This window comes from Perna viridis, chromosome 4, assembly GCF_037379345.1.
Source record: "Perna viridis isolate PV_CMFRI_1.1 ecotype Kerala chromosome 4, ASM3737934v1, whole genome shotgun sequence".
Taxonomy (NCBI): Eukaryota; Metazoa; Mollusca; class Bivalvia; order Mytilida; family Mytilidae; genus Perna; species Perna viridis.
In genome coordinates, this window is record NC_142448.1 from 41,537,835 (window position 1) to 41,561,115 (window position 23,281).

At 31.4% G+C, this 23,281-nt stretch overlaps 1 protein-coding gene across 1 annotated transcript in view; it reads right to left on the reverse strand.

Moving 5' to 3' along the window:
• The window catches only part of LOC148620124 (uncharacterized), an 81,862-nt gene extending 65,246 nt beyond the window's left edge, over positions 1-16,616 (reverse strand). Inside the window, exon 1 of the mRNA XM_088580703.1 lies at positions 16,454-16,616. Within this exon, the coding sequence (XP_088436829.1) occupies positions 16,454-16,532 (79 nt within the window). The 5' untranslated portion in view covers positions 16,533-16,616. The remainder of the gene's footprint in view (positions 1-16,453) is intronic.
• Positions 16,617-23,281: the final 6,665 nt, after the last annotated feature.

The following is a 23,281-nucleotide window of genomic DNA, read 5'->3' on the forward strand; positions in this document are numbered from 1 at the left end:
TTTTGTTTCCAGTTTCAAACTCAGTCACTTTTTAATTTGACAATACATTTGTAAATTTTGGGGTATAGACTTGTAGTAAATTTGGCATTTAAGTTAAACATTTTCAAACGTCTGCTGAATTTCATTTATTAATCGATGTTATTTCAGTTACTGATATGGACGTTGCGCATATTGATTACAGAAAACGATTGAACTGGTACCTAATTTTTACCGGAACCACTTTAACTTTTTAGGAGAGGGTAAGACATAAAAAAATTATTACCCTCTGAGACATGTGATAGAGCAGAATATTGCCTTCGTATTGAACCAGTCAAAATGACATGAAGTATCATAAAACAATTTACTGACTTGTTATAACAATTTACTTATTTGCTATATCAACTTATTTACTTGTTTTACCAATTTGAAATGACAACTTATTAATTTGTTATATCAAATTAAATAAAATTGTCCGATGTCACTAATTAGTTGCCATAGATATCACACCCTTGGTTAAAATGTAGATACCTTATTGAATTATACTTTTCTACTGTATAGTTGTTTCGATAAATGATTTTTTTAAATGTTTTAACCGTCGGTTATTGTTGATTTTAACATCCATTATGTCATTAAATTAGTAAGTATAATCAAATTTTAAATTTACTTCAAATAAGCGTTATAGAAAAAGTTATTTTTTGATTTCTCTGTGAGTGCAGATGTTTAAAATATACTTGCTTTGCAATACAGCAGAAAATTAATAAATAAATATTAATGCAGCTCTTGTATTATATTTAAGTTTTAATGGATGTCAATAAACTAGGCTGAAGCTAGCAAACAGTTATATGGTCATACCTGAAACCCAACCCCCCCTCCCCCCCCAAAAAAAAAACAAAAACAAAAACAAACAAACATTAAAATAAGCCATTGAAAAAAACAAGGGACAAACATGAGACGGAAGTTAATATGTTCCTTTTAACCTGATTCTATACGACATACAAATGTGATTTAGGAATTAAATTTCTGTTTGCATCAATAATTATCAGTACTTTATTAAGTTCAATGTTGATAGAAAACCATGTTTGTAATTTTAGTTGGTGTTCTATTTCAATGTGGAATGGTTGATTAGTTTATGCATATAAAATACAATTATGTACAAAGTTAGTTCCGATAACCAACACCAGGCCTGTAAACGAGCTTTTGCTATCCAAAAAATGAAAATGTCGACGTACAATATTTGATGATTTTATTTAAATCAAATGAGTCAAGACGGACAACGTTAATCTTCTACACAGTATCAGATTCATGAGGACGATTTCGGGGATTGGACCGTATTCATTTGAAAATTTGGTTGATTCCATGCATATCATAGCCTCTTTTTTTTTTCGTACTTTTTTGGGGTATCGGAATCGCCCATATTATAAATTTTTAATGACGCCCTATTTATTCAAATTTCATATTTGATTGCGAATAAAAATCAAAAAAATAATTTTGCAAATTAATTTAGAGACCTTAGATTCTATATTTTTTTCCAGTAAGGTAAGGTCTCTTATATATTTATGGGTGTGATAAATGAAAAAAAATATTTCGCAATCTGAACAGTGATTTTAAACAAATGTTAATTGTGACCAAAGAAACATTTTTAGGTATTACTGACCAAAAAGGTCCCGGAAGTAATTTACAACTATCAATCTTCTTTTGAAAAAAAATGAAAAAGTCTAATTTGTGATTAAAATGATGATGAAAAATTTGGTTTTTGTTTTTGTTTTGTTTGGTTTTTTGTTTGTTTTGTTTTTGTTTTGTTTTGTTTAGTTTTTTTCTGTGTTTTTTTTTATTATCATTTATTAGTATGTATTTGAAATAAAATGTTAGCGCCTCCATAAAAATAATATGAAGCCATTTTAGGATATTTCTTTTTCAAATAAAACTAATTCAAAGACAAAAAGGCGTTTCACTGAGCCTTGTAAGGACTAATTAGCGTTCAGTAATGTTACCTCCATAAAATAATATGAAGCCATTTTAGGATATTTCTTTTTCAAATAAAACTAATTCAAAGACAAAAAGGCGTTTCACTGAGCCTTGTAAGGACTAATTAGCGTTCAGTAATGTTACCTTAACAAACAAAATTGAACGTGTCTCATCCAGTCCTTTCCGAAAGACTAGCGGATTTACCGGAGAATCGCTTTTACATATGACGATACACATGCTTAAAATGTTTCAATGGAGGTCATTGCATATGATTTGCATTACTGTGCGGGAGGCATTTAATTTATTAAAATTAACAAATCACAGATAATCGATTATTTAGGAAAATCCACAACGGATTGATATTATTCATTGCACAAAAGTTTTGAAAAATGCACTAAATTGAAAACCACAACAAAATTTTGGTATACAGAAAATAATATTTCGATATAGCATATTTATTCTTTAGATTTATTACATAATCATAATACTAGTGTCTTCTTGTCTCTGTACATTGTACTTTGAAATAAATTTGAACTGCATTGTAAACTGACCGAAACCAGGTAATTTCTAAATTAGAAACAGTCTCTTGTGGATTCAAACAATAAAAAATATATTCGTAATCAAACGTTATTATGTTAAGTTAACCAATCAGAAAGCTTGTTACAAATCAAATTGACTTGAATCGTAGTATTTATCGAAGTAGATAAATATTTAATTTTTTATGCTAAAACGGCAGTTTTACAAACTTAATCGTTGTTGCCTACTTATGAACTCTACGATTCCAATTACCAAAAATATCGATTCGTCTAAAATACTGTACTAAGATTAAACATTTAAGAGGCAAAACAATCGTACTAAGCAAACAGTTAATTATGTTTTAATCATATAATGATAATTTTAAGAAAATGGGTTTTGTATAAGCAATAATTTAAGAGGCTGTCCATATAATTATCAGGCATATCCCATGATATGGGTGACACAACATAATTTCTTCCCAATAATAGTTTGGTTCAATGAATGGTTTGTATCATACAAAAGGTAGGTATGTCAAAGATTTTTTTAATTGACATTGGATGGCTCAGAAAAAAAAAATAAAAGTTCCCTAATACAGCAACCATATTTTGCTGGTACATGTAGTAAAGAGTTATTTTCCTATGTCAATGAATTTCAACGCGTACTTTGTAGTTTATTTTCATTTAATCGTTGCAGTAAATCAAAAACCAGCATTCAACTTTGAAAAAGGATGCATTTTTGATACGAAGTGGATGAAAATTCTTTGAGGCCGCTCCTGCCTGGGTTTTGCACAGAAAACCTCCCTCCTAAAGTTTTATCAAGCAAGATGTATATAAGACTTATTTCTCCTGTTTTTATGTTAAACTTGTAATTTTATTCTATAGATTTTGAAAAGAGTTTACACATATACCAATATAGACTTTTACATGAAATGATTGAATAGTGGGGAACTTGTAATAATCTTTTAATTAGAAAGGTGCAAATATATAGAAAAATATATTATAGTCTTTAGGATTGTTATACAAAATTGTTTAACTGTATGTGAAATTGTAATTTAATTAAATAGATTTAGAAAAGTGCAAATATAAACCAAATTGAATACATACAACTTAACATGTACAACTTGTGTTTTGTAGGGTCGAAAGACTAAAAAATTTTAAGGCGAATTAAAATTAAGTAGTACTCAAGCTACGAATCATGCAAAATGTGATATCTGGTTGGAAAGGCTACATATTTTTATTTTTGATATTTTGTATCAAATGCCATAGCAAGCATAAATTAAATGTGGCTTGTCATCTAATCCTTGTTTATAGGAGATACAATTTATACAGAATGTACTGTAGAATTCAAATTTAAGGGATATAACTCTGTAATTGACACTGAAATACAGAAGAAACTGTTGGATTTTCGATATGGAATATATTTAAGAGCAGATAGAATGGAATGAATAATTATACATTTCATTTTAAAGACCCATGAAGCAACTTAATAACAAATATAAAAATGTGTAGGCTTTTTGGGGGTGTGTCAAAATATACATAATTTGCATGAATCTTATAAAGACTACTACTTAAAACGCCGAACCGAACCAATTTTGATCTTTAAAATTTATTCGGTTTCTAAAGGCGTTCGATTTATCAAGTTTAATTGATGTTAGTTAAAAGTGTATGGTTTAGACATATTTTCTGATTATTTAAAGTTTGGTTTATGCAGGTTTTATTGTAGTTAATAACATCGCGCAAGAAAAAAAAACGACATTACAAGCACTGTTTTATTACTCAGTTAATCTGATTTAAGCTATATGATATTTAATCTTTATAAATTATGAGTAGTCTTAACTTAAACGAACCTTTGGTTTATGCGGTCGATTATTTATCGTAATAATTTCGTTTAAGCAACCACACTCTATCGCCTAACTATTTATTAGGCAATCATATCAGATGACGTACCAACATTTTTCCAAAAAAAACGAACCTTTATATTTACATTCAAACATTTTTTCAAACATTACATATAAATGCTCTGTTATAATGAGGTATTTCTTTAATTTTATTAATTTATAGTAGAAGTAACACGGTTTATAATTGGATAAAAAAAAATCGCCCACCATCTCATAGATCGAATTTTGTAAATGTAAATGTGACGTCTTCGCGGTTTATGAAACGTAAACAGCACAAAGTTGGTTATTTCGTATAACCTCGACTTGAATTATTTGGATATACGTAACATATTGCTGGCCGAGCTCATATAAATATCAGCCAAATAGTCTGTATCACATTCACAATTTTTTTTCAAAAAGTTAGGCGAAATGATAAATACAGAAATGTTAAAACGCCATGTCACATGCAGTCAACCTAACTGATATCAATACTTTTGTAACAACTACATTGTACTAACTACTCTGGTTTCCACGAACGCCATAAATATCTCCTCATCTCCTCAATCAGGGGTATGAGAAAGTGCGTCTTCAAATGTCTCCCACCTAATTCTTTTTTAGATATCAATCCTTGGTTTGAAAAATATTCAGTTATTGCTCTAAAACAGTGAGTAATGAGTGTTTTTTTTTTTTTTTTTTTTTTTTTTTTTTTTTTTTTTTTTTTTTTTTTTGTTTGTTTCTGTTTTTGTTTTTTTTTCCGGACTGATATAGTCACACCGCAATGGAAGAGGTAGGTTTAGCGCGCTGTAAAACCTACATGTAACCTACCATTTCGTTTGAAGTACCTGTACCCAGAACCATTGCGGTACCGGGTGCTCCGATGGTGTAATACATGTATCTATTTTGCCAGATTTATTTTGGACTTGACTTGATTATGAATCGCATTAATGTTCGGTAATTTTGTTGTTACCCTTATTTGACTGCTGTTGTGCATTCATTGTTGAATTTTGGGTGAAAGACTTGTTGCCAGTCTTAATTTTAACAATAATGTAACTTTAACAGTTTCTACCCATTTGTTTTAATTACATCGTAGAAAGATTTATTATGCTAATCCTGTCGAAACCGAAACCATTTTGGACTTTGAATTATGTTCGGTACAGACAGGTGTTCGGTTTACCGAGGTTTAATTACCTTTCACTTGATAGAGAATGACTCTAAATATTGTCTGGTTTAGGCAGGTGTTTTAATATATAACCTATGGCTTGGCATTCTGACATGGGATTTGAACAAAATTCATATATTTTTCAAAGGTTTGTATTAAATCTTCGTAAAATGAAAAAAAGAAATAACTTATTTTGTAACATAGTACTTGTATGAAACATGTAAAAACAGAATGACTCTAAATAGTGTCTGGTTTAGGCAGGTTTCGGAATATTCGGAGTTGTGACTCGGCATTCTGATATGGGATTTGAAAAAAAATCTATATATTCCTCATGGATTTATCATAAGTTTCCGTAAAATGTAAAGAAAAAAAAATAACTTATTTGTAACATAGTATTCTCAACAGAATGTTACAAAATTGCTTTTTTACAGAATTATCTGCCCCTGAAATGTTAATTTTAAGTGTATTTTAATGAACTCATAACTCAATTTACCAAAGTGATACGAAAAATCTTGCTTCATTCCTTGATTATGATGGTGCTAATATTACACTTTGAAAAGGGTGGAGTTTTTTAACCATGTTAACCCACTGCCCTGTTCGTACAAAGACTGACACTTAACATTATTATAAAATTGTTAATATAACAAACCGAACCATTTTTCATTTAAAATAAAAAATCAAGGAGTTTTAAAAAGCGCTGGTTTATACAGGTGTTCGGAACATTTAGGGTTGTTTTGACAGTTTTCATGGTAATTAAAAAGTACTTAAACTACCTTAACCACTTCAAAGCATATGCATAATACTCAATGGTTAAATGCATGAACGGTTCTAGTTATGGAATCAATTTGAATTTCATTTTATAACATTGATGTTTAAATCATAGATGAGTAACAAGAATGAAAAGTTCTTGTTTTCTTTGTCTTTTTTTATATTTTGTGTTTTGTGTTTTGTTTAGTTTTGTTTTGGTTTTTTTTTCTCACAGAAATTGTCAGGGTCTAATTTTAAATACAAGTTTTCGTAAAAATCATGCAAAATTTAGTAAACATCTATTAATATGTCAAAACGCTCAATAAAGTCGCTTATATGAATCTTAAAATGATTCAATAAAATTGAAGAAATGTGGTTTTTTTTTCTTCATTAACAAACCATTTCAATAACATTATACCTCATATTCCTAAAAATGATGATATGAGAAAAACTTGTCTTTAGGTATTTACATTGAATGACACAACTAGAGAAAAGATGTACATATCATTTATCAGACCTATTCTAGTATACGGAAATGTAGTTTGGGACAACGGGTTACCGATTTTGATTAACAAGATCGAAAGCGTTCAGATAGAAGCTATGCGTATCGTAACTGGTGGTACAAAATTAACATCGCTAGACAGTCTATATCGAGAAACCGGATGGGAAAAGCTCGCGGATGGAAAGCGAAAGCACAAGCTTGCGATGTTTTTTATAAGATGATAAATGGTGACACACCCGAATATCTGAGTACCCTTGTACCAGACGCGCGGGTTAACATCCATAACCATTTTACCCGTCCATTTAATGACATCATTGTATTCGACCTAGTTCCTCTCGTCCATTATTCGATTGTGGAATAACCTTCCGTTCCAAACGCGCAACTCCAGATCATTAAATATCTTCTAAGCACATTTAGATGTTTCGAACGAGAGTCGACGGCCAGTATATTTACATTGGAAGCAGGCTAGGTAAGGTATTGCATACAAGGCTGCAAATGAACAGTAGTTTACTCAACGAACACCTGTTCAGGCGTAACCTCGTGGGAAGCCCTAACCCTGTTTGCGGACAAATTGTGTCAAACAGCCATTTCTTACTTGAATGTAATATTTATTATTTTCCGTTTGACATTGATATTCTCCTAAATGGGTCTGATGCTCTATCAACAGATCCAAATACTGAACATTTTCTGAAGGTGCTATATTATCAAGAGTAAACGATTTGTAAACGCTTGAAAAAAATATCATTTGTAAACATGCTGTCTTTTTCATTTATTTCCTTTCTCCTTACCTTTTTTCTGTAATTAATATTTCCCCAATAAGTTAACCCTTTCCAACTTCATTACACATATAGTACATGTATTTGCAAAATATTCCAGAGCATGCTTCTTAATGTATTGAGATATATTTCGTCCTTTATTTGGTGACGGGTTTAGCATATGCCATATGGCTTATTTCCGAACCCTTGTGTTCATTTACAACACTGTTTTTTTTTGTTTCTGCCAAAGTTTTAGCCACATCCGAATTCTTACAAAGAAGTGTACTTTTTAAAATCTGTGTAATTTATTGTCATAACATTTCGAAGACATAATCAACTTATAAAACACACAGTATGAACTTAATCTTTTTCATAAGTCGAGAGAAAGATAGAAACAAAACAAAAATTCAGTTAAAGCACAAAACATAGAAATACCAGCAAATGCACAGAAATATGAAAGAAAAGGTACAACCAGTACTAACTTGAAACAAGATCACTGGCTGGTAAGATAAGCGCTCATGAGTTTTCATTCACATATCATGATGTCGTGTCCGATTGGTTAATAAGTAGAGTAAACCTGACTTTATATTGGAAAACATGTTTTAAGAGGTAGACCTAGGGTAAGGGACACAACTCTTACAAATCATTGGAACTTTTGTATTCACCATTTTATATCAATCTCATGTAAGCGTCAAAGTAACTTAGACTGATTTCATTCTGTTTCAAATGAGAGTTTGATAGACTTTAGTGAAATTGAATATGAAACAAACATATCAATGATTTCATGATTTATATCCTTACCCTCTCAACCTCTTTAAATGGGTGTCAATTTCATTAGTCAGTTACAGTATCATGCTTTATATATTTACATGTATATCACGTGTTATGTGTTTCTAAAGATAAAGTCGTGAAACTATACGACTGATATTGTTTTGAAAATTAACTCCTGATGAGTTTTACATAAATCAACCTATCCGATTCAAAATTGTGCCGTGCTATAGATGTCTTCAATGTTTGGTACGCTTTCATCAGCTTTTATCAAGCGAACTTTTCCATTATCAATGATATTTAAAAAGAATAATTTAAGACAACATGATGTCTGGAAACATATACTGCATCGCTCAGGCGATTTCAATTGTTGGAGTATGTACAAAAAAAACCAAAAGATGCATATTACCGAATATGCTCAATACTGAACTTCTATTATTTAAAATAAGTGTCACATTTGATAAGTCAAAAGAAATGAATTAAATTATCTGACTCCATTTTTCAAACTACAAAATACACACATGTGTGTTGAACTACTTGAATATTTTAATACAAAAGTAACAATGATACAAATACTGGCAATATACTGTACATGTGTTTCAAGGATTAATCTCTCATGATTTGCAGCATTAGAATCAAATGCCAAGGAAGGTCTAAACCCTATAATTATTTGTTAATAAGAAGTACTCAAAACTAAAACTATCGAATAGAAAGTCAATTCCAGTATCAAAAGGTTCTATCATGCACGACACAAGAATGAAGCCTTGATGTTTTATGAATTTAAATTTTGCAATACTGCAAATTTCAATAAATAATATATGATATAACTCGAGGTCAGACAAGTCTGACTATATGGTTGATGAATACCCTCGCGAATATTAGATTCACTAGCAGTGACATCAAACAAGTGGTTATTATATACAAAAATACCAATTATTTTTTTCTAAATGACATATTTTTGTAAAACTCTAAGACCCCTATCTGTATTTTCTTCAATATAACAGTTATATGCACACCAGTGAACCCAATATGAATAGGAAACTAACATCATTTCTAAATATGTTTGATATCGATCGATGATTTTAGAAAAGGTGATTTTACTTAATACAATATATAATGTATTGTAAAAAAATGAAAAATCAAAATAGAAATGCAATTATTATTATATAGATAGCAGTGTTTTATCGAATTGTTCCCAGTGTAATAAATTTCGATAATTCACACTGTGAAATAAGTTCGGTAATTTCACTCTCGCGCTTTTTCCCGGCAGAACGTCACAATCCGCCAATCACAGGATTTATCATTCACATTGACAATATCGATAGATTATGAAGAAAATCTATATAATAAATAGGATAATCAAGTGGTTATCGTGAATAATCAAAATTTTATCACTTGTGCCAAGAACGCCTGAGGACGTAACTCGTGCGCAGAACCAGTTTCGCACACTTGTTAAATCTAGGCGTTCTTTGGCACTCGTGATACTATGTTGGTTATTCACTCTTTCCAATTAATTTTCCTATTATTCACATTAAATTCATATTAAATACCGACGCTATAGAAACCAAGGCAGCACATATGTTTTGGTTGTTTAATAAATTGCGTTCGCAGCATTTCGAACGGTCGAACAAAGTGAAAAGAGGCGACCGTAGAACGAAAACGTAAACGTAAAAGAAAAGTGAAACCTCATGAATCACATTTTCGACTTTGAAATTGGCTTGGTATATACAGTTGCTCGGTTTACCAGGACCAACATTCATATTCATTTATTTAAATGTATTGTTAAAAGTGTCTTGTTTAGACAGGTTTTCGGATTATTTAGGGTTCGTTTTTTACAGGTTTTCATAATACAATCGAACCTCGATGTGTTGAACTCGAATTAGTCGAAATCTCGGATAACTGGAACTAATTACAAAGTCTCAGCAAAACTCCCCTTACTCCAATACAATTTTACCCAGAATGACTCGAACTCGGATTAATCGAAACCTCGGATAACTCGAGGTTATAATCAATCGGTCCCCTCGATAGGACTTGGAGTTTTATTAACCCTAATGTAGTCAACTAATTAGACGGAAAACTGTATGCCCTCGCAGACCTCTGGTTAATCAGCAGATCAAAACTAAGTTATTTTCGTGCTTAGAATTTTGTGCTTTTGAAAAAGTCTATAAAAATGTTGCATTTGCTGCCAACTTGTGTCTACCATAACACATTGATAGAAAAGATAAACTGCAAGTTGCCCGACGTAAACGAGCAGTTTTTAGTAGAATTGTAATATATTTTTTTTTCAATCTTTTTCTGTTTGCTTTTTTTTTTTTCATTTAAAAAAGACTCGAATTCTTGTCTTATTGTTTAAGTAAATTAAATGCTTGCAGCCGTCTTTTGACTTAATGACAATACTCAATTATAAACGAAAAAGAATACGATAAACAAAACTGAAATTATGGTATCCGACCAATTAATGGATTAAAAACTACCAGCAAAATAGTTTGTATTAACATCAATATCTGTAAGCAGAGGTGTTAAATGACTGTTTCTATAAAACAAACAAAAACATTGAAATATTAAGGGTTTTAGTATAGAGCCAGGTAACATCTCCCGTTTTACTCCATTTTATTGGGATAGAAGTAAATGTAATGTTCAAATAAATGAAACAATTTTAGTTAAATGTAATACTATAAACCCCAAATAGTACCCTTTGGACGTTCGTATCAATTGAAACTAATTAAGTTATATCTGTTTGCTGTTCTATTTTTAGACATGTGCGATTGTTACTATGAGTAATCCAGGGAACCAAGATTCCAGCGATATTCAAAAGAATGTAATCCAGGGAAAAATACCAGACAATAAAGCACAGAAAATAAAACATACAGTGTAACAAACGTAAATGAGCAACTGGGACTCCGCTAAAAACTGGGAGCATGGACCAGGTGCACCGGAAGAGTAAACGTCCTCTGCTTTTCTAGAAATACCCGCTGAGTTGGTCATAAAAAGACCAGGGTAAAGGAAAGAGAAAAGGAAAATTTTGACATGTTGAACAAATCTAATTTTGTGGAGCAGATGGATACATCGAAACGATCCACGACTTCATAAAAATCATAAAAGAATAAAAAGCTTAAAAGTAAATGAGCAACTCGGACTCAGCTAAAAACTGGAAGCATGGTCCAGGTGCATCGGTATGGTAAATGTCCTCTGATTTTTCTAGAAACACCCGCCATGTTGCTCATAAAAAGACCGGACGAAAGTGAAAAGGAATCAGTGAAAAGTGAACAAATCAGTTTTGTGGTGTAGATGGATACACCGTAACGATCCACGACTTCCTAAAAATGATAGAAGAAGAAAACGCTTAACTGTTCTTAACAGATTCAGGTTTTTTATTAGGTCAAATTCATATACAGGGTGGATTTTGCTGGAAAAACGCCTTCGTATATCTTAGCAGAAGACAGCCTCAGTCATATTGCTAACTTTTGACTGCTTGACCACAGACCCTATTTCATCACACTGGTGGCAGTGTACAGAAACGAACTTACATTAGTCTTTATAAAGTTATATATTGTAAATTTAAAATATTTAACATATACCGTTTATTACTATATAAAGTGGGTTCAATCAATTGGCATATATTTACTTGAGATTAATCTGCAGTTTCTTGAACATGTCGGAAACAATGTGAAACTATATTAGCAATTACGTTGTACTGCTGACTTGACATAAAAAATCTGATACACAAATAAGGAAACAGACAGCAAGAAAATGTTTACTGTACATTGTTGTTTTGTTTTGTTTTGTTTTGTTTGTTTGTTTTGTTTTTGTTTTTTTGTTTTTGTTTTTTTTTCTTTTGTTTTTGTTTTTTTTTTCGTTTGTTTGTTTTATTTTATTATTTTACTTTTATTTATTTATATTTTATTTTTATTTTATTTTGTTATTTTATTTTGTTATTTTTATTTCTTTTTTTTTGTCATTCAATGTGCTAGGTCTATTTAATTTGGAACATAAACACATTTCTTAAGCAGAATGTTAAGCAAGAATACTGAAGCCGGCAACATCCTGGTAAAACCCAAAATCGTACAATATCAATGACTTCAAAGTAAAAACAGAAAATAGAACGTGACTTCCCGGTTACTTTTTAGCGTAGATTTCCTTTGAAAACATCGTAAATTTCAGGGAGTCAATTCGAGTGTTGACTATCTCAGTTTTTAACGCGTACTCAGTAACTTCAAATTGCACCTATACAATCAACGATTGACGCTTCTTAATTTTCAATTGCAAGTTATCGCTTTATTATTCTTAATAAAGAATATTGGGATTGGGATTCTTTAAATTGGAAACTGCAGTCCAATCAATGCTTGTTTATCAAAGTACCAATTTTTGTAAAAGAAAATTACATCACCAAAGTTTATTTTTAGGTATTTGTGTCTCTTTTGAAGAAATATGTATTAATAAAAAATATTAAAACGTATTTTGAGGATCTAAATATAATGTTTGATACCAGTTAATACCATAGACGATTTCAAATTATGCAACAGAAAACAAGTTTCACTACTCAATAGCGTTCCAATTGTGAACTGTGCCCAAAACCAAGAAATATTTTTGAAAAAAAAACATCTGAAATACATGCGGTTTGTTTGTGTAACAGCACTTAACGTTCTTTATTTTTATTTTCCTATACTTTTGATTCTTTGTAATAGCGTACTTTGGAATGTTGTAATATTTTTTCTTTCCTTAAAAAAACAAATGTTTTGCACCTGGTCCTTGTTCCCAGTTTTTAGTGGAGTCTAAGTTGCTCATTTACTTTTATTGCTTTGTACGTGTTATTTTGGTTATTGTATGTTCTTTGTTGTGTGTGTCTGTTTTCTATCTCTGTGTCACATTCTTATGATTGTTGCTAAAATCTTGATTCTTTTGATAACTTTTTGAACTCAATGCCCAATACGCATACGAGTATCACTATCATCTCATTATTCATACTGCAACCAGTCCTTTGACAGTTAAAATAATAATTGTCATTTTAAAAAATCACGGACCAAATATAACTTTCTGCGGTGACGTCAAAAAGGTTACATTGTTTTGAAGCTGACAGGATGTCGCCTGCTTAAAAGTATTTTTTCTTAACATTTTGTTGCAGTATAAGGAAAATAACAGTGCACTGACTTTGATATACGCATTCGGCTCAGTCCCCGAAATTTCCATCGGTTCTAGGTCTCATTCATTTGTCAAGTCAGTGCTATGTTATTGTCTTTATATATCTTTTTGGGGGGATTTTTACAAGAGTTATGGGCCCATATCAACCGTCCATGTTCTGTATTTCACGACCCATAGATAAGAGGGTATATAAATCGATGACAGTTAATATTCATGTTGAAATCCCGAAGAACAATGATTTGTTTTAAGTGTCTTTAAATGATTTTTTTTTATTTTTGTAAAAGAACATTTTCCATTTCCATGACAAATTGGTTCACGTCATCAAAGTCAAATACACGCGTCGTTTGTGACATACAGTTACGATCACCTCTAACCTCTCTTAAATTCTGTCATAATCTGTCAGGATTTCTGTTCTACGACAGCAAATAGAACAGAAATCCTGACAGGGTCTGACAGAGGCTGTTCTGTGTCAGGACACATTTTGCCCTATTCCCTGACAGATCCTGACAGGAACTGTCCTGGGTCGTGACAAAGAAAATACGAAAAGCTGTTTTAAACTGTCATACCTCTGGACAGGTCCTGACACTAAATCTTTAAGAACAGGAAGTCCGCGATTAATAAATGAAACTGTATGGCTAATGTAAATTAGCTAACCCGATTAGGAAACAAATGTTGATTTCAAAATTTATATTGAATTTCCAATTATATATAGAGAACTCGTCGTGATCATCATCCCACAATCACTCGATTGTTGCTCGTGTTCCAATTTTCGTCGATCACGATCCAGTCACTCATCGTTCAAAAATTATCATTATTTTATTACATGTATAGTTTGTTTTTACATTCTGTCATACACAAATGATATTAATTAAATCAAATTATATAATTATAAAATTAAAGGTCTATGTTTCTATTTTAAGTGTAAAAGTCGTAACTGATAACTTTCAGATGTTCGGTAATTCTCACGAAGTTCAAGTTTGACAAAGTACTTTTTGAGTGAAAGCTACTTTCAAAAACGGAAGGGTCACAAATCATTCTAAAAAATGTTAAAATTGACAATTTTGCACTCAATGGGTGACTGATGCCTAAATACTTTGGTCAAAGTTCTTCAAACTGCCACTTTAAGCAACGAATATGAGTGATAACACTTCCAATTTCCCTACATAGTCTTATACGTAGAAAATGTAGAAATTAAAAATGTTAGTTTCATATTAGTGACTGTGACACCATTATTTCCGTAAAGATTCTGAAAATGTATGAGTGCAGGCAGTTTTGTTTTTCATGAGGGTCTAAAACTACTGACTAAAATGCTTATTTTTGCAATACAACTATCATGTGAGTGACTGTGACTCATGTGTTTCTGTCAAAATTCTACAAAAAATGTCATATTCCAGCATATGTATGAGTGTCCACACTTTTAATTTCTATGAGGGTCTCAAATTAATGACTACAATGCTGACTTTTTTTTCAATATAGCTATCATATAGTGGCTCTGACATATTAATTTGAGTCAAGATTCTTTAAAAATTTCATATTCTTGCAAAATACAAGTGTAAGCACTTTTTATTTCTATAAGGGTCTAAAATTTATGACTAAAATGTAAAATTTTTCAATATAAATATCATGTGGTGGCTGCGACACATTAGTTTGACTCAAACATTTTTATATATGTCATATTCTTGCAAAATGTATGAGTGCCCACACTTGTAATTTCCGTGAGGGTCTAAAATCATTGACTAAAATGCTATATTTTTCAATATAACTATCATATAGTGGCTGTGGCACATTTGTTTGAGTCAAAATTCTTTTAAACAAAATCTTATTCTTGCAAAATAAATGAGTGCGAGCACTTTTGATTTCCATGAGAGCCTAAAATTATTAACTAAAATGCTATTTTTTTTTATATGTAATGTGGGTGACTGCGACTTATATATTTCGGTCAAAATTCTTCAAAATGTCCTATTCTTCCAAATTGTATGACTGAGAACACTTTAAAGTTTGTATAAACTGTTTAAAAATGTCAATATATATAGGTAATCTGTATCATACCGGAGTATAGATCTGCAACCAGAAAGAATACAGTCCAAATTCTTTAAAGTTAGGGGCGTAGCAAGTAGGGCAGGCATTAATTTTTGTTGGTACTGCATGCTATACATAAAAGTCAGGTAAAAAAAAATCAAGTTCTTTCCCGTCGTACGAATTTTTCGTAATCACGTACATGCATTGTATGTAATTCAGTTAGAGAAATATTCTCGAGCTAATGACTCTCAGAATCTGTCAAGAACTCTTCTAATCCACGTATCTGTTCTACTTAGAACAGTTCCCGACAGGAAGGTATCAGGACCCATGACAAATTATGACAGAGCTTGTCCGAAGTCCTGATAGACCTTGACAAGGTGTGTCGCGGGTCAGAACAGTTTCTGACAGTTTAGAACTCTTATATGACAGCGAATCCTGACAGGATCGAAGAGAGGTTAGAAATGATCGCAACTGTACACATCAAATTGACATATTTGAAAATAAAACGATATTTTTCTTTAATTTTACACTTTCTTTTTCAAAAAGATAACTATTTGCCATATCGTTATGATTGCATACTAATTGTAACTCCAATTTCATAAAAGCTGTAAATGTCTACTTAAGATTCCATAGACCCGAGTCCACTACGGGGATATTGTCTCAAATCCCCTGTCATGCTGGCCAATCATATTGCAGTATCATCCTAACATATTTCACTCAAGTAGAATACATCTATTTATCAAATACTTGATATTGTAAGGAGCACAGAAAAAAACTTATATAACATATGTACGCTATAAAAACAGTAATTATAATGACAAAAATAATAATTATAGTAACAAGATAAATTCATTTCATATCCAAGTTAAATTAAAAAAGAAAATAATATATACATAATATTGCAAATTGCACAGAAAAAAAAACATCAAATATGCACTATAAAAATAATTTATCATTTAAAAAAAAAAAAATAATGATAATGATAACAAGATAAGTTCATTTCAGATCCACATAAAAAAATAACTTACCGTTGACGGCTATGATGAAAGATATCGCAATAAAAAGAATGGTCAAAATTGTCAAACGGTTGTTCATTACATACAACATGTTTAGTTTAAATAAGATAACATCAGTTTCTCAAATCAAGAGAACCACAGTTTAAACCAGACCATTCTTTCAATTCCTGATGCAAATCGGTATGTTCACTGTTTCAGTTATTAAGTAATTGGATGTTTGAAGACTTTAAATTCTTTTAACATTATCGAACTTTTAGAATTGATTTTACCTATATGAGAGATCAACTTCCATGGAGATGTCATACTTCATGACTTTATTATTTTTTAAAATGGCAAGCTATTTAAAATGATTGGATTTTTTTCCAACTACTGTGGAATTTTTGCAATAATCAACAGCTGAAAGGATACTAAAAACGTAATGTAAACATCGAACATTAGTTAAGACTTTATTTGAGCATTAAACTGTGCTTCTGTTAAGAATTCCAATGGTTGCCCTTGGAAACACATTCGACAACAAAAATACGAAAGCAGTTTCCTGGTGTGACAAGATGACCTGTTTTGTAATGGTTGTATAAAACAACGGATAAATCGTCTTTACTTTGGACTAGATTTATAAGCATAGTCTGTTTGTTGCCGTGATTTTCATGTTTCTAGTTTTCGTTTTTGTACCTGTTGTTTGATTCTTAAGATTAGCTTTTACAAAATGATCACGCTGCAAGTCATCTTTTGAATCTTGAAGAAGGGGTTTATTAGCAAATATTGTTGTTTTGAAAAAGTTGTGCTAAACAACAAATACACATAAACCTTTCTGTCCCCATCCTGTTTTCATTAATAATTCATTTTTAATACTTGGTAAATTTCCGTTATAGTGTTAACGTTAGATGTGTTTTCTGCTGTTTTAACTCAATTGAACTTGCAGAATATACATTTTTAATAGTATACACTATTCATGTTAGTATGATTATTTTGCATTATTAACCAACTTACTACAATTTGTATAGAAGTACCTATCTTTCATGAACAGAAATTACGACAACTGGTCATTACGAACCGGTAACTCTTACAGTTACTTGGCTTTCCTTGGATCATTACATCCGTCTTTCGCCACTATAAATACATGTATCTCGAGCATGTTACAGGAACAAAATGGAAAAGGCCATACTTTGATATTATATCACAAAACTTTGAAGTTACAGATAAATCTTTCTAAACCGAACCTGAATAATCCAGCATTCTGTTTCAAACCAAACACTTTAAACGGTCCTTTCATTTTAAATCAAATGTTGAACTTTGGTTAGTCATAAACTTGTCTAAACCATGCAGTTTTTAGAGTCCAAAAGAGGTTTGATTTGAACAGAATTCGTTGCATTATCACTGATTGATTCTCAATATGCAAACCAAACGATCCTTAATAATTGGCCTCTCTTTAATTTCTATTAAGTTCACCTTTTTGTTTAAATATGGCTACTCTCAATTGATTTGTCTTTTATGTAGACGATTATATCAGCCACTTCACAACTTCCATTACTTTTATAAATTTTTATTATTCAATTTAAATAAACATCAATTCAATTTTGGTTCCACACTAGACATATGTTTATCGTAAGATATATATTTTTTATTGATTACTAAAGGAAGTTACATGTATTCTTGCTGATCATTTTTTGAAAAGTGAACGTTTGTTAAATGTAATTGGCAGAGATCTTTCTTCTACCTCTTGAGGCTGTATTGGTATATAAATACTATAAACATTGCTGCTATCATGTTAAGTTAATAGCACACAAAGGCATTTTTACTCAGTTAACCATTCAAGGCCAACTTTACATTGCCTATTCTATAGATTAAACAGAGAATTTAATGTTTTTATAGTCCGAGTTGCTCATTTACTTTTGTTACTTTGTATGTATGATTTTATTTACTTTATGTTCTTTGTTGTGTATGTCTGTTTTCCATGTCTGGTCTTTGTCCCTGGATTACATTCTTTTGATTACCGTTTTACCCTTGGTTCCCTTGATTACTCTTTAAATGTTTACTCAGTTAACCATTCAAGGCCAACTTTAAATTACCTATTCTGTAGATTAAAGAGAGAATTTAATGTTTTAAATGTTTATATTTTCCACATTCTAGATTCTGTTTAATGCTTTAGATTGTTTTCTTTATTTTAAAACATGAAGAGAAATAGATTAATAAACCTATAAATTTAAATTTACTGAATTGGAAAGTTTGAATTTACAGTATGATACAAATATGTTCATATCCTTAAATCATTTCGTTTTTTAAGTACTTATCCGACTAAGAATCAGGCAAAATGTGTACAAGGTGTGGCACCTGAAAGGAAAAACACAGAAATTTTATTGCATTAACAAAGTATTTATACCAGATAACCTCCAGAAATAACCATCAATGTCAAAGATGCTTCAGGATAAACTTAAATAGCTGTTCAGTTGTTTTCTAGATGTATTTAATATATTTGAGGCAAAAGAGACCAAATTGAGAAATATGATGTGCCACCCATTGCCTGATTCTTACACAGAATGGTACTTAAGTGCTTGCTTATTGCTTTTTCCTTGTTGTCTTTATAATTTTCGCCAGTTCAAACCCCTTTTTCTACCGACTTCAACTTTTGTTCTGATATTCAGTATTATCACGATCAAGCATAACGAAACTTAAGTCTGAGAATTATTTTTACTGTTGGTGATGTCATAAAAATACTCAGACATCGTCGTTGGGCGTTAAGGAAACTCTCAGATATAAGTTTTTTTGTTCCGTTTTGTGACTTCAAAGCCTGTTTTATAACATCCGAAAAGGGAAAAAAAGAAGTTAATAGTGGAACATGTTGACTGTAATTTAGAAGACATTGAAATAGTACCAGGTACGTAAAAGACGTTACCTACTGATGCTAGTGTATTTACACATTCCAGTGATTTGTTGTCGTTTTTTTTTGGGGGGGGAGGGGTATTTGTGGGAGTTATATTTTCTTATGCTATGTTCACGTCAAGGAATATTATTACGCTTAATGATTTTAGAATTAAAGTTATCTATCTATGACGTAAAAACGATAGCAAAAACATTGCGAACTTTTAATGGTAGAGGTATTATTTATTTCTTTCACAACTGATGATATGTTAAAAATGTATTTGAAAATCTCAATTCTAGCAATTGCATCTTTTATACCTTCGCTATGTTTTGCATATAAATAGCACTTTTAATTATGTACAGTACACTCAGCATTGTTTGGTACAGTTTATTCATTATTAATACATGTATGACCTAGTTGATCGTAATGGTCATTCATGACCTAATTGGTGATTTTGGTCTTCCACGACCTAAATCATTATGACTTAAAGTATCGAGTAAGACTGAAAAATCGTTCAACGATCGTGATTTGTATCGGGCAGTATGGAGGCTGTCTTCGAAGAAGTAGAATCTGAAAACCCGACTGGAGTACCTGAGTTCATATCCAGTATTTTTATGGATTCGTATATGCTGTACGTCTACGTGTAAAGTCAATCTGAAATAACTTTAGACAAAAGACAGAACTTTCTTCCATTTTCGTTGTTTTTTTTTATGACAGGCAATCCATGACAGAGAAGTGCACGCGACCGTGTCTGTCATTGGTAAAATAGCTGATCACAACACGCTGTGTAAAAGCAGTCCATTGAGGTTCAGAGGGTCAATGGATACACTAATCCAACTTTTTGTACCTATGTCGACATCTTTGTATGACAGAATATGTTACGAAGGTGTCAATGGGTGGCATTTGACAAATTTTCAAAATATGATCACCCTTTCATATCACAAATGCATCCTTTCTCTAAGATGTTGGTTTTTGATTTACTGTAATGATTAAAAAGAAATAATTTACATAGAAAACATTGAAATTCATTGAAGAAAAAGAGATGACTCTTTCATTTGAGCAAAATTTGGTTGCCATGTAAGGAAACTTTAAATGCATTTTCAGGGCCATCCATTGTCGACTTAAAACAAATTTTGTATTATTTGATATACATATGGTATATACATTACATTGCAATAAAAAATATGTGGGATAAAATTTACCCTGCGAAACCCATATTATAGAATCTGCCAGAATTTTACATGGACAGCCTCTTGATATATTCAAAGCATACAAAAACTGAAGAATTAAGTAGCCCTCCATCTAAGAATAATGCAAAACGTGATTCATGGTTGGAAAGCCTACATATTTTTATTTTTGATATTTTGTTTGAAATGTCATAGTAAATAGAAATAAACATGTAATTTTTCATATAGCCCATGCTCATAGGAGATAAATATTATATAGAATGCACTGTAGATTTCAAAATTAAGGGAGATAAATCTGTGAATGGCGCTCACATACAATAGAAATTACTGTATTTTTAATGTCGATTATCTCCTAAGAACGGGCAGATTTGAATGAATAATTACACATTGCATAGTATAGACCCATTGAACAACTTAATTACAAAAATAAAAATATGTAGCCTTTTTGGGGGTGTAATACATTTTTCAGATTTTGCATGATTCTTACAAAGACAGCTACTTAATTGATATATAATGAAATTTTCATGGTGATTATTTTTAATTGTATTTGGTTAATCGGAGTCCACTAATACGACACGTATTTAGTACAAATAACTCTTGACCTTTATTGTTATTCCATATCATTGGCTCTAAAGCGAAAGAAATACGTTGTAAAACTCATCTATTGAAGATCAACCCGTGTGATAAATTTCCTCGTCTTTCCCTTGCTCCGCTGCGCTCTACGCGTCAAAAGACGGAATTTCTCACATTCATACAAAAAATTCCAGATCTTCAATAAAGGTTCTGCTTAATCTGCTTGCATCTTTTACGACTTTTATAATTCAGGAAAAGGAAGTGAATCCAAACGTCAAAGCTCTTAGAAAAACACCATTGCTTTTTTACAACGTATCTTTAATTCTTATTTTTTCTTTGGTAACGTTCAATCTGTCCATGTGTATGGATTTTTTCATCTAGTATATTATATGTTAATTAAAAGTTTACCAAGTTATAATAACATGTACCGTAAGCAATAACTTGTTTTACGTTATTCGTTATTTACAGGTGAAACTCATCACGTTCTTTGGGCGCCATCATGATATGCGTGTACATCTATACATTGAGGAGCTAAATGCTTAAGTATTAGTCTCGCCAAGAAACAGGCAGTCAAGTATTGGTAGACTCCACAACTTTTAGTTGATAAGATTTACGAATGACATATGAATTCACAACGATGGCGAGTTTTTTATGGAGATTTCTCACACCGAGAAAAATAAATTTTCATATTTTTAATATCAAGGCTTTCCTAGATATTTGAACAATGGAAATTGTATAACCCTTGAGCCAAAGATGTATATTCTATTTCTTTTATTTTGAAAAAGAAATACCAGAGCTTCGTTTGGCATGTGTGTCATGGCAGAAATTCTAGTTGTCGTCAACAGTTATCAAGAACAGCGTTAGATACGCCATAACGTCGCGTCGCTGTTGCCCATTGAGATTTTATAGACATTGCGATTCAATCACACATTAACCTCTTTCTGTTTCGATAAATTAGCGCTTGAGAACTCGGATCACTCCAGAAACGAGAAATAATTTTCTCACACCGGTCAAAAAGTGAGAAAATCAATTAATAATTAGAGAACAAAATTTCCGTGCAATCTAGATGACAAGGACAGATAACCTTTTAAAAAGCGTTTTTTTTCTAATAGTTTTAAAAATAAAATTTCAAAGATATTCACATATTCAAAGATCAAAAAATGGTCATTTCAAATTCGGCAGACAACTTTGGGTGAAATCCAACTGTAAGGTCGGTGTGTTTTGACAAGCGAGTTTCCGATAATACCTTATTTACTTCATTTTTACAACGACTTAAATATGCAGTAGGTTAATGTAAAATACACGACATTATATTTTTGAACAAGTGTCCCATGTTGCAGTATTAGTACTGAATTAAACATCGCACTTTTTGTTCGTTTACAATAAATAAGACGGACATTAAAAGTGAGTTCGAGGATATTCACCAAACCAGTTGCCAGACTTGTGAAAAAAATAACTTCCCGCAAAGAAAATAGGGTGAGTCCACGAGGATCGGACGGAAAAGTAGTCTTGAACTATAAATAGCCATTTTCTCTACGTTCACTTTCGTTTTGCACTCATCAAACCAACCTTTTCAGTGGAACATTTTTATGTTATTATATTAGGTTTTTTTTAAAAAAAGTTTTTCCTCTTACAGTGTGATGCTTGCTCTGTTTTATAAGTCATTGTTCATATCTTTTGACAAATCATAAGTTTGTAGAGAGACAAAAAGAAAATGCACTATATTTTTATAGCATCTATGTTTTGACCTACATCTGCTCAGGGATATGCAATGCGATACCGGTACCAAAACTGTAAAAAGTCCTTTTTCATCTTTCAAGGGCAATACCTCTTACAAGGAGTCACCTGATAAATTTGATCCCTTTTGAAGGCCTTATAATAAGGGTCATTTCAGCAATAAAAATAATTTTGCTAAACCAAACGGTTTTTGGAGAAATTTGCGAAAAACTGCTGTCTGATTCCTTTGTTCTATTTTAGTAACGGCGGCCATGATTTTTCGACGGATCAAAAGTCCCCACATCAGTTCTATGCAAGATACCCCAAGGAACATTCATACCAAGTTTGGTTCCAATTGGTCAAGTAGTACCAGTATTTTTTTTAAAGAAATAACATTAAAAAAAGACGTCAAAAAAGGGCAATAACTCCAACATGGCTTAACAGATTAAAATGAAAATTTAACTATAGATAGATCTTATCATGCTGAACACTTGTATTTAGTCAGAA